Below are 13,618 nucleotides of genomic sequence, written 5' to 3' on the forward strand. Positions count from 1 at the left end.
TAGAAGAAGAAATTTGTAAGTTTAATTTTTCTGGAGGTATATTTTTTTTTAAAAATTTTATTTTTATTATTATTATTATTTTTTTGCATTTTTGATTTTGAGTTTGAAGGGGTTCCTTTTATTTTCTTCTTTGTTAGAAGTAGGAATATCCTTAGTATAAGTTAGTGGAAGAAAATCAGTTGAATCTCACAAAATTTCTACATGGGATATTAATTTTGATGGATTACCCATCATTTTGCTATGGTTGTCTTTTGATGACTCTTTTTGCTAATCTGTATCATTTATTATAAACAATACAGGTTGGAGTAAGTTCGTATGTTCAAAAGTAACTGTATTATTAGTTTTTTCTGAATTATGATTTTTCTCTTGGACTTTCAATAGTACATCAGTTATATATTAATTGGGATTTGTCATTCTACGTCATATACCTTGGACAGTATCTGAAGCATATCTAGGTTATCATAATTCTTTGTGCATTTAACAAATCTTGATTGATTTTTTTTTTTTTTTTTTTTTTAACTGGTTTTGAGATAAATGACTCGTGCTATAAGGTATGCAAAGAATTAGGATTACTATCTACACTTTTGGTTTATTTTTTTTTTATCCATGTTTAAATTTAATTCATTTCTGTCAATTAAGTTAAATTTTTAAATAATAAGTCCATTAACCAAATGTGAAAGTTCTTAATAAATCCTATTTCAGACTTAAAGGATTGATTTTTTTTCATTCTGCAAGTCCATCACTGCTGTATGTAATGTCTTTTAATTATAAAAGGATATTGCAAAATTGTCCATAATCACTTGGTAAGATGTTAATACCTCATTGTCACTTGTATGCAACTGTGTTTTAAATTCTGACAGAAGATTACCTGCAAAATCTGTTAAAAATGAGGCAAGCAATAAGTTTACTGGCAGGATTTGATTATCATTCATTTTATTAGTTTATAACAGATCCTGGGATAAAGTTGAAGTGATTGTTATTCTAACTGACCTGGACTACTACGTGTGAAGGTGGGCACAAGTAGCCATTTACACATAGAACATTTGTAAGACTGTTTCTCCTTGACTGCACATCTTGTATGTCTTCAAAGGAATATTTTTACATTTTATGCATATTCTTTGATCGCATAACAAGCAACTGAGAAATTCATTGATTTGTAGATTACAAGGCATATGGTTTAATATCTATAGCCATCCTTCAGTTTGAAGTGATTGCAGGATTATTTAATATAAATCAGAAGAGGAATAAGAATTAAATAAACACTTAATCAATACAACATGAATACCACTGTCTTAAATATGGTATATCATCAGACTTCAATTCAAAAAAACTAACTTTTTATGAAAGAAAAAATCAAAATACAATTTAAATTTATTTGAAATATTCTGTGATTAATCAGTAGTTTATATGGTAGGAAGTATCTCCAATTCACAAAAGGGGAACAAAGGGTGACACGTGTAATTACAGACCTGTTAGTTTGGCTTGTGTTCCAAGGAAAATAATGGAGTCATTGGTTAAAGAAGCATTGCAGGATCATCCAGACAAGACAGAAGTAATAATTCAGACACAGCATGGGTTTGTTAAGAGGAAGTCTTGTCTGACCAATTTGATTGGATACTGTGACATGGTCACAAAGGAACTGGAAGCAAAAAATAACTTTGATATCATATACTTTGATTTCAGGAAAGCTTTTGATACTGTTGCACATGGAAGACTACTGATAAATTTGAGCCATATGGCATTAAGGGCAAGTGGCTACAATGGATAAAAGGATGGTTGAGTGGGAGAAGACAGAGTGGTAATCAATGGATACTGCTCTACATGGACTAATGTTATTAGTGGTGTCCCCCAGGGTTTGGTGCTAGGCCCATTCTTATTTTGCATATTTATCAATGATATTGATGAAGGTATAACAAGCTTAATGTCAAAGTTTGCAGATGATACAAAGGTTGGGAGGGTTGTTGATAACAGTAATGACAGTATGCTGCTGCAGCAGGATCTGGAAAAGTTGGGCAGATGGGCTGAGAAGTGGCAACTGAAATTTAACATTGACAAATGCAAAGTTTCTTCCTCTTGCTCAGATTTAAAACCTGAGAGGGCATAAACTGAAATTGAGGAAAGACAGTTGTCAAATAGATATGCGGAAATTTTCCTTTAGCTAGTGGGTATTTGATTGCTGGAACAAACGTCCATCTGTCATTGTGGAAGTTGATAGCTTAAATAAATTCCAGGCAGAACTAGACCAACATTTGGAATGAATGGATGGGTGAAATAGGAAGGGGTTTTTTTTTTTTTTTTTGTTCTTGCATCATATGCCTCTACTAATGTTAATGTTTCTACCATAAACTTGTACTTAACTGAGGCATTTGCATAATGTTCACTTGTAAAATTTCTCTAGAAGAAATAGCAGTCATCTAAATAAAGAAATTAAAAATCCAAATAATTCAGGAAAGATGGCTACCCAATTAGTGCATAGTTAGTCAAGCCACTTAGTGCATAGCTGAACATGCAACACCAGTGATGCCCCAGGTGCAAATTTAAACATCAAATTTAAAAAGTTCAGATGACAAATAGCTTAAACCTTGAGAGAGAGAGAGAGAGAGAGAGAGAGAGAGAGAGAGAGAGAGAGAGAGAGAGAGAGAGAGAGAGAGAGATGGCCGTGTTTTAATTGAAACACCCTGTATACTCTCTAAATGCTGTTACTGTCTTAATAGATCTTCTTCCTCTTACAGTATCTTGAAGAAATATGGTCTTAGATAACTCACATCAGAGATAATTCATTTTATGCCCTTGTTAGGGAAAGATTGTTTCTACAGGGATGGGATACAGTTAAATAGAAAGGGTGCAAGAATATTTGCTGATGCTATCAAGACAGTGTTGGTGGGGCAGAAAACTGCTAGCTTGGGAGGATTCACAGACAAATAGATTAACAGTAGCTGCAGGCAGAGGTGAAAGTGATTCTTGCACTGCTTCTATTTGAATGAGCAGCAGCCTGGAAAGCAAGGTACTGGGGGATTTCAAGGATTGACAAGTAAATACATTGGTGTTAGGGTAACTAAGAGTAAGAATAGGTGCTTGTACACCAATGCTAGGAGTGTAGTAAATAAATTTGATGAATTTTAGGTGAAATTTGATGAATTTCAAGACATCAAAGGCATATATTGTTAGGATATCAGAGATGTGGTGTCACACAGATATAAGGAATACAGAATTGGAATTTGAGGAGTACAATGTATACAGAAAGGGAGAATAGGTCATGCTATTAGTTAAGAAACATAAAATCTAAGGAAGTGGTGAATCCAGTTGACTTGTATGGACAGTGCAGTGTTGAGTCAGTTTAGTGTGATGTAAGCATTAGGAAATCAAAATTGAGAGTAGGAGTGTGTTATAGGCCTAATGACTCTGATGAGTACAACAAACAACTGTACAGAGAAACATGGATGATTGTTTTCTACAGCAGTATCTTCGAGAGGCAACTAGAGGGAGTAATACTCTTGATCTGATTATCAGTAGTGATTCTTCATGCAATAAGAATCTACAGATAAAGGAAACACTAGGTGGCAGTGATTACAGTGTGCTGGTGTAGGATTTACTTAAAGATGTTACTACCATCAGAGTAAAGGGAAGGAAGGGTCTTTGCTTTCGTAAAGGTGACTACAGTGGTCTCAGACAGTTTTTAAATTCTATATTGTGGGACCAACTGATGATGTTACCAAAAGCAAATTCTAAATGGGAAGTAATCTTGGAAGATACTAAGCTTTTTTTTTTTGTCTCAACTAAGAAATACTGTTCAAGGTTTAAGCCTAAACAGATGTTAGATGAACTAACAAGATTCGTAGCAGAGAATAAAAATGCATGGTACGCATATAAATTGTCAGGAGATACAGATGCCTATGGTAGATATAAGATAATCTGTAATCAAGTCACAAAGGAGGTTAGGCAAGCAAAAGCAGATTACAAGAATTTTTGGCAAAGGATGCAAAGAAAAACAGCAAAGAGTTCACTTATGTACATTCTAGAAGGAAGGGGATGAATCAGATTGGTCCACTTGCTATTGATCGTTCGATTGTTGATGAACCTACTGAGGTAGCTGACAAACTGAATGAGTATTTTGCATCTGGATTCACGGATGAGGAATTCTGTAGGGAAGTGGAGGCCAGAAGCTTATCAAACACTAACTGGGAGTTAAATGATTTTGTAATAACTGAGAACAAAGTGGAGAAATTGTTGAAGTTAAACATAAGAAAGGTAACTGGTGTAAATGTGATCTATCCAGTTATGTTAAAGGAGGCAGCAAAGGAAGTAAGTAGGCTCTTAGCCATGATTATGAGGGCATCCTTGGACTCTGGAGAGGTCCCTACAGACTGGATATGTGCAAATGTATCCCCAATTCACAAAGGGGGATCGAAAGTTGACACAAGTAATTACAGACCTGTTGGTTTAGCTTTTGTTCTGGAGAAAATAATGGAGTCACTTTTTAAAGAAGCACTGCAGGATCATTTATACAAGACTGCAGTTATAGTTCAGACCCAGCATGGGTTTGTTAAGGGGAAGCCTTTTTTGACCAATTTGATTGGATACTATGATGTGGTCACAAAGGAAATGGATACAAAAAATAATTTTGATACCATACACTTGGATTTTAGGAAAGCTTTTGATACTGTTGCACATGAAAGAATACTGTACAAATTTGAGCAGTATGGCATTAAGGGCAAGTTGCTACAATGGATAAAAGAATGGTTGAGTGCAAGAAGACAGAGTGGTAATCAATGGACACTGCTCTTCATGGACTAATGTTATTATAGGAGTTCCCTAGAGTTCGGTGTTGGGACCATTGTTGTTTTCTGTATTATCAATGATATTGACATAGCCGAGTGGTCAGGAGAGAGAGTGCAGTGGCACGCGCTCTTTGAGTGGACTAGGGCAGTGTTTCTCAAAGGGTGTGCCGCGTCACATTAGTGTGCCGCAAAATTTTCCAAGTGTGCCGCGAAATTTAGAAATTTCTTCTTCTATGACTACGTAGGTGTGCCGCAAAATTTTTTTTCTTTGGAAAATGTGCCACGAGAGTAAAAAGATTGAGAAACACTGGACTAGGGTTCAAACCCGTGATCGCTGAATATGATTAATGTTTGTATTGATGATTTTTTGTAAACTCCACTGACCTCGTGGTTATGCCAGAGTATAAAAAAAAAAACATTTTTATATTGATGTGGGTATATCAGGCTTAATGTCCAGGTTTGCAGACTGCATGAAGGTTGGTAGGGTAGTTGATGACAATAAGGATGGTATGCTACTGCAACAGGATCTAGAAATGTTGAGCAGATGGGCTGAGAGTTGGCAACTGAAATTTAACATTGACAAATGCAAAATACTGCATATGGGTAGCAGTAACCCCAGAGTAACATACCAACTCTGCAGTAGTACACCTGAATGTAGTACCAACTGTGCAGTACTACACTCAGGGTAGTGGAGAATGTAAAAGACCTGTGGTTAATTGTCCAGTCAGATATGAAGTTTTCTGAGCAGTGCAGACAGGCTGCTAGAGTAGCTCATGGGGTCTTTGAGTACTGCATATAGGTCTGGAGGCCTCGTTTTAGGAAAGATGTAAAGCTACTGGAAAAAGTACAGAGAATGACAATGAGATTAGTGAGTGGAACAAAGGGTTGCTGTTACCAAGAAAGGCTCCAGTTCTGCAAATTGCAGTCTGGAGACGTGGCACCTGTGAGGTGATCTGATTGAGGTGTATAAGGCCTTGAATGGTTTGAGCAAGCTCAATGTTGATGGGATTCTTTCTCTTGCTCAGATTCCACACCTGAGGGGCCATAAATTTAAATTGAGAAAGACAGTCGTAGAATAGATGTGCAGAAATTTGCCTTTAGCCAGAGAGTGGTTGATTGTTGGAATAAACTTTCATCTGTCATTGTGAAAGTTTACAGCTTAAATATATTTAAGGCTGAACTAGACAAATGTTTAGAGTGAATGAATGGATGGCTGAAACAGGAAGGTTTTTTTTTTATATATATGTGTGTGTGTGTGTATATATACATTTTTTTTTTTTTTTTGCTGATACTATAGAAACTTGCTTTCTTGCATTATATGCCTCTAGTAATGCTAAGAGCTTCCATTATTTATTACTAATTGATGGATGCAAATCTAGCAGACCCAAATGAATAAAAAAACTCCTACAAATAAAGCATCAACCATAAGCATGGAATTTTAGCTTCCAGTAAAACAGTATTGGGAAAGCTTGCCTTTGCTTGGATGTGCATCAGGAAATAACATAACATTGGAAGTGCTCCCCCGGATAACTTTGCCCTTTCCCTGATATTGAGCAGATCATTATATGCTTCTTGACACTTTCACTGCTGCAACACACAAATGCATTCAAAATGTACCCAAGTGGTGCCATAACACATACTACAGTCATTCTTAACTGATCAGCCACTGATTGCCGCAAATGTAAAGGCATATGAAATTAACAGCTAGTCAATGTTGCCACACTCACTACATTTTTCAGTAATTCTTGGCATGTTTTGGATGATTGTTTTCTACATTAGCATATTTGGGAGGCAACTAGAACGAGTAATACTCTTGATCTGATTATCAGTAGTGATTCTTCATGCATTAAGAATCTGCAGATAAAGGAACAACTAGGTCGCAGTGATCACACTGTGCTGAAGTGGGATTTACTCAGAGGTAACTACCATCAGGGGTAAAGGGAAGGGTTTTTGCTTTCATAAAGATGACAACAGTGGTCTGAGACAATAATTCTATACAATAGGACCAACTGCTGATGTTACCAACAGCAAATTCAAAATGGGAAGCTACTAGGCTTTTCTTACCAACTAAGAAATATTGTTCAAGATTTAGGCCTAGTCAGATGAACTAATTAGACATGTGGCAGAGAAGAAAAATACATGGGATACATATAAATTAACTGGTGACACAGAAGCCTATGATAGATATAAGCTGGTCTGTAACAAAGTCACAAAGGAGGTTAGGCAGGCAAAGGCAGATTACAAGAAATCTTTGGCAAAGAATACAAAAAAAAAAACAGCAAAGAGTTCTTTACTTATGTAAACTCTAGAAGGAAGGGGATGAATCACATTGGTCCACTTGATATCGATGGTTGAACTGTTGATGATCCTGCTCAGGTAGCTAACAAACTAAATGAATATTTTGAATCTACATTCACACATGAGGAGTTATTCAGGAAGGAGAATGCCAGAGGTGTATTAAACTATGATAGTAAGCTAGATAATCTTGTAATAACTGAGAGTACAGCGGAGGAGAAGTTGTTGAAGATAAACATAAGAAAGGCACCTGGGGTGGATGGAATCTATCCGGTTATATTAAAGGAGGCAGCAAAGGAAGTAAGCAAACCCTTAGCCATAATTATGAGTTTCTTTGGACTCAGGGGAGGTACCCATGGACTGGAGATGTTCAAATGTGACCCCAATTCACAAAGGAGGATCAAAGGGTGACACAAGTAATTATAGACCTGTTAGTTTAACTTCTGTTCCAGGGGAATTAATGGAGGCACTGGTTAAAGAAGCATTGCAAGATCATCTAGACAAGACTTCAGTTATAGCTCAGACACAGCATGGGTTTGTTAAGGGTAAGTCTTGTCTGACCAGTTTGATTGGATACTATGATGCAGTCACAAAGGAACTGGATGCAAAGAATAATTTTGATATCATATTTGGATCTTAGAAAAGCTTTTGATACTGTTGCACATGGAAGACTGCTACACAAATTGGAGCAGTGTGGCATTGGAGGCAAATTGCTGCTATGGATAAAGGGATGGTTGAGTGGAAGACAGAATTGTAATCAATGGACACTGCTCTTTGTGGACTAATGTTATTAGTGAAATCCCTCAGGGTCCATTGTTGTTTTCTGTATTCATTAATGATATTGATGATTTTATATCAGGCTTAATGTCCAAGTTTGCTGATGATATCAAGGTCGGCAGGTTTGTTAATGACACTAATGACAGTATGTTGCTGCAACAGGATCTAGAAAAGTTGAGCAGATGGGCCGAGAGGTGGCAACTGAAGTTTAACATTGACAGATGTAAAGTGCTGCATATATGCAAAGCAGTAACCCCAGAGTAACTTATCAACTGTGTGGTACTACACCAATGTAATGGGCATAATGTTGGGGTCGGGCGCCACCTGTGGTTTCCTCCATCTGCGCCATATGTACACTGTGAAGAAATACAGAACACTGTGAATTCCAGAAAAAGTGTAGTGTGTTGAATATGTAGTATTGTGTTGGGTTCTGTTGTGTGTCCTGGCATTTGACTGCAGGATCCCTGATGGAACGCCGACCGGGCTAGCCGGGTGGGTAAAGTGCCTGCCTGGAAACCCAAAGGTCGCGGGTTCGAATCCCGCCTCGGGCTTGGATCAAAGTACTGCAAAAACCTTTGGAGGTGCACTATGGCCACAGAAGCTGATGCGCCAACAACTACAAAACAAAAAAAAACAAAAAAAAAAAAAACCTGATGGGACCCCATGTTGCCTGCACACACCACTAGGAGGTAGCCAAGCTGCCCATTATTCTCTGGCAGGTCTCCATCAGGGTCGCTTGAGCTTCCTGAATGGAGGCCAATCTAAAAAATATATATAATGAAATAAATAAAAAATTAAAATAAAAGTAAATTAAATTAAAAATAAAATAAATAATAAAAAATAAAAATAAATAAAAAATATGGTAGAGTACAGAAGATGGAGGATGAAAGTAAAGTAAGGGGATGTAGGTGAAGGCATCCCCTAAATTGACAGTGGAGCGTATGCCCCACCAGGAGAAAAGGGGAGGGGATAACTCCAGAAGGGTAGAAAAGCCACTCAGCAAGAGTGCTGAGTGTGATTTATATTTTGCGGTGGAGTGGTCAAGACCACTGGAGCCTACCCAACCATGTGGGTGAGTTAGCAGATAATACTACCCTGGATGTTCCAGGATTAGCAAGTCGATGCTGGTAAAATGGTCAAGTAGAGATTTTTTATTTCTGATTTGAGCAAGTCCCTCACAGGTGTGTATCCCTAGCTTCAGTTGGTTGTAGAGTCCTGCACCTAGCAAAGAGGTTCTGTGCATACTCCATTAGTAATTTGTAGTGTTCATCAGAGATGAACAGGTGCTCCTGTCCTTGAGGTATGTGTTGGAGTCTGGTGTACAGTGTTCCTCGAAGATCGTCATAAATTGGGCAGTTATAAAGAAGATGGTCCCAATCTTCAATTTCTCCACATGTACAGTAGGGGTTATTGATGATTCCCAAGGTAGTCAACTTATGATTTATAGAGCAGTGTCCAGTTATAATATATGTACAGTAGAGGCCAGGAGAGAACCAAGCTGACGACTTTTTTATAAACAAGTTTGACATCCGGGATGAATTTCTTAGTTATTAGGCCCTTCTCCATCTCTTCCCATCTTGTCTGCCAGATTTGTAGTAGCATGGCAGCTAGTTTCTTCTTTTCTTGCTTACAGTCAGTGCGGGTTTCGATGGTATGTCCAAAGATGGTAGCTGCGATTCCCGGTGACAAGCAGTAGTGCAATCCTTGACGGATAACCTCCAAGTCAAGGGGAGAACACACCTGCAAGAACCTGGAGGGCCGGAGAGCTTATTGTGCAACAGGCCCTGGTAATGGTGAACAATATACTCCGCTGAATTGTTTCTAGTTTGTGTTTATTGCGAACAATTATTGGTACGAACAGTGGTAGAGAATGAAAAGAACCTGGGGGTAATTGTGCAGGCAGATATGAAGTTTTCTCAGAAGTGCAGACAGTCTGCAAGAGTAGCTCGTGGTGTCTTGTCAATGATATACAGGAATTTTTCTAGCATTGATAAGGAGGTGATTAGCCCCTTGTATAAGGCAATGGTCAGGCCACACCTTGAGTGCTGTATACAGGTCTGGAGGCCTCATTTTAAGAAAGATGTAGAGCTGTTGGAACGAGTAGAGAGAAGGGCAACAAAATTAGTGATTGGAACAAAGGGTTGCTCTTATGAAGAAAGGCTTAAGTTTTGCAAATTACGGTGTCTGGAGACTAGGCACCTGCCATGATCTGATTGAGGTGTATAAAGCCTTGAATGGTTTGAGCATGCTCAATGCTGATGGGATTCTTCTTCTTGCTCAGAATAATCACCTGAGAGGGCATAAATTGAAATTGAGGAAAGACAGTTGTAGGATAGATATGCGGAAGTTCGCCTTTAGCCAGAGGGTGGTTGATTGCTGGAACAAACTTCCATCTGTCGTTGTAGAAGTTGATAGCTTAAACAGATTCAAGGAAGAATTAGACAAACATTTGGAGCGAGTGGATGGGTGAAATGAGAAGGGGAATGTTGTGTTTTTTTTTTTTTTTTTGGCTGATGCTATATAAGCTTGCTTTCTTGCATCATGTGCCCTTGCTAATGCTAATTTGTTCATAGACTTAGTACACAGTTTTAGTTATTTGCTTGTGTTGAAGTTCATGTACTTAAATAAATTTTTTATAAAATTTTAAGATTTGTTCTGATTTACAGCTCAGCATGAAAGTAAATGTTTGCTTTTAGCAACAAAAATTCTAAACTTTTAATTTTAAATATTAATCAGTTTTTTATGCAATTTCTGTATATAATAATTTTATATTTTTAATAAATTTTATTGTAGATGGCGGAAAGTTAGAATTATGGGATCTTCTTTCGGAAAGAAACCTTCACTCTGTCTTTGCACACGAAGATTCTGTTACTTCACTAAAGGTAATTTTGTCACTTGCAGAGTGAAAATTTGGCAAAACATACATTCCCTGTTTTATTTATGTTAGACTATATGTACTTATATATAACAAAATCTGGTATCATAAAAGAGCAATTTCATATACACTAGGGCCTTGATTATCCAAGGTGAACCGAAATGAAACTGTGTTAAATAACAGAAGTTTCAGATAATAGAAATTCTGCTTCTGTTTTTTTTTTTAAATAATTTGGTATTCATTTGTTACTCTATAATATATGTACTTTTAAAATGTGTACTGTAGTATACATTTTAGGCAATCCTAAAATGACTTTCAAGCTTTGAGGTCTTATTCTCTGAAAATGCTTGATAGAAAGGCTTAATATTGTGCAATATTTTCTCTCTCTCTCTCTCTCTCTCTGTGTTAACATTAGATCTGCATACTTTTTAAATTTTGATAATGACACATTTGATAAGTATGTTTCATGTCAAGTATTATATGAAAAGCCTTCTGTATTATGAATAGAGATATGGAAGCTGTGTTCCCTAGCAATACCCATTGTATTTCTGAACTACTGCCCCTCTACAGTAGTAGTAGTAGTGGCAAATGATGCAAGAAAGCAAGTTTACATAGCATCAGCCAAAAAAAAACAAAAAAAAAAACCTACACACTCCACCAATCCATACCTTCCTTGAATTTTTTTCAAAACATCCACTTCTACAACAACAAATGGAACCCTTTTCCAACAATCAAACACCTGCTGGCTGAAGGCAGACTTCTGCCCATCTATCCTGCAACCATCCTTCCTCAACTTGAATTTATATCCCCTCATGTATATAGTCTCAGCAAGAGAAAGAATGCCATTACACTTCAGCTTACTCAATCCATTCAAGGCCTTAAACACCACAATCAAATCACCCTGCAGGTAACTAGTATCGAGATGCTGCAATTTGCAAAACTGAAGCTTTTCTAGGTAAGTGCACCCTTTTTGCTCTGTTCACCAATCTGGTCGCCCTTCTTTGCACCCGTTCCATCAGATTGACATCTTTCCTAAAGTAAGGTCTCCAGACTAGGGCTTACAATACCGGTCAAAATCTTAATACTGGTATTTCGGTATTTTTAATTTATGAAACCGGGATACCGGTATTCCAAAAACAAACGTTTTTCTCAATAAATTTTGATGACAGTTAGGTGCAATAAAGTAAGGAAAAAACAAGTACTGTAATTACTTGAATTAATGTTTTAAATAAACATTTATTGCAATAATAAATATTCTGAAAAAAAATCATTAAAAATACAGTTATTCTAAAAAACAAAAAAATACATATTGTTGCTGCAAAGTTTAGTTATGTTTAAGCATCCACACTACCTGTCCGAATAAAGTGAACTCTTAAGAAACATAAGCAATCAATAGTGTGATCATTTAAAATGGATCTAATTTTGGTACATACAGTACTGTATTTGATTAGCGGCAGAAAATGTCCTTTTGGATTCTATTCTTGTACTATTGTACTGAGATAATCATAGACTATCTCAGTCCATATTTTCTAGGCTTTGAACTTTTTTTAGCAAAAATAGTTAAAAGTATTTCATTAATTTCTGACTCAAGTTCATCTTTTAAAATCTCATTGGAGTCGGGCAATTTCTTATTTTGGAAAGAATTTTTGGAACACTGATGTTCTGTTCCATGTTGGTCTTCCATGGTTGAATTATGTTCATCATTTTCTGAAGGAGAAAGACGTTTTATTCAGCAAAGTATAATTTTCACTATAGTATCTTGACTAAGTTTGGGAGAGAGAAAAGAGTGGGGATAAGGAATAAAGAGAGCAAAGAGGAATTCTTCACATATATAAATGCAAAAAAGAGAAGGACGAATCAGATCAGACGCATATGTAATTGCGTGGGATAGTATTAGATGTAAATATCGATGCAAAGTAACTCGACAGTTACTTTGCATCGATATTTACAGAAGAAAAACCCTTCACGTCAATGAGAAATTATGGGTGTGAAGTTGAAAAAATGTAATTAATGATGTTGAAATTTCACATTTTCATTTAATGAGAAAACTTTCGCGCCTACAGGCGAGTAAGGCTCCTGTGGTTGATGGCATATACCCTATAATCTTAAAGGAGGCAGCAAGTGAGTGCATTGAACCATTAAGGCTAGTTAAGAGCATCGCCGGACTCAGGAGAAATTCCATTTAATTGGTGTAAATTGGAACGTAAAGGCTGTTCTAGGAGTGTAACGGGAAATTACCGACTGACCAGTCTAACTTCAGTAGTAGGGAAAATCATGGAAGCAATGAACAAGGGTGGAATTCAGGGTCATTTAGATGGAAATGGAATTCTGTAGGATACACAGCATGGTTTTGTAAAGGGAAAATAATGTTTAACAAATCTTGTTAGCTATTTTTGATGGGGGTCATTCATGAGCTGGATTTAGAGAATAATTTCAACATTGTTTATTTGTAGATATCAACAAAGCATTTGACTCAGTCCCACACGAGCAGTTACTTTATAAGTTGGAGCAGGCTGGAATCATAGGGAAAATCGTTAGATGGATAGCACAATGGCTTGAGGGCACCAGGCAGGGGGTTGTGATAAATGATTATTCCTCAGATTGGGTTAATGTAAGAAGCAGGGTTCCCAAAGGATCGGAATTCGGACCACTGTTGTTTTTGATTATCTTAAATGACATCTATGAAGGGATATAGGGTGTGATGTTTAAACTTGATGATGATGTTGTGGGGGGGATGAATAAATATGATTAACTGCTTCAATTCACTTATCTCTACTGACGTTTTTAACAGCCCCACAAAATGCAAATCTGACTGCAATTTACAGAAAATTCCAAATTCTAGGGTGTATAAAGCAATGTGTTAGCAGAACATTAAAGACACACATTTATTTAC

At 36.9% G+C, this 13,618-nt stretch overlaps 1 protein-coding gene across 1 annotated transcript in view; it reads left to right on the plus strand.

The window, feature by feature from the left end:
* Window positions 1–13,618, plus strand: part of LOC150079247 (uncharacterized) — a 163,526-nt gene that overhangs the window by 97,300 nt on the left and 52,608 nt on the right. The window contains exons 7-8 of the mRNA XM_090383000.1: window positions 10,517–10,528; window positions 10,644–10,732. Of these exons, the coding sequence (XP_090239126.1) occupies window positions 10,517–10,528; window positions 10,644–10,732 (101 nt within the window). The remainder of the gene's footprint in view (window positions 1–10,516; window positions 10,529–10,643; window positions 10,733–13,618) is intronic.

Source organism: Mastigoproctus giganteus, chromosome 10 (genome assembly GCF_048544385.1).
Source record: "Mastigoproctus giganteus isolate SK-2022 chromosome 10, ASM4854438v1, whole genome shotgun sequence".
Taxonomy (NCBI): domain Eukaryota; kingdom Metazoa; phylum Arthropoda; class Arachnida; order Uropygi; family Thelyphonidae; genus Mastigoproctus; species Mastigoproctus giganteus.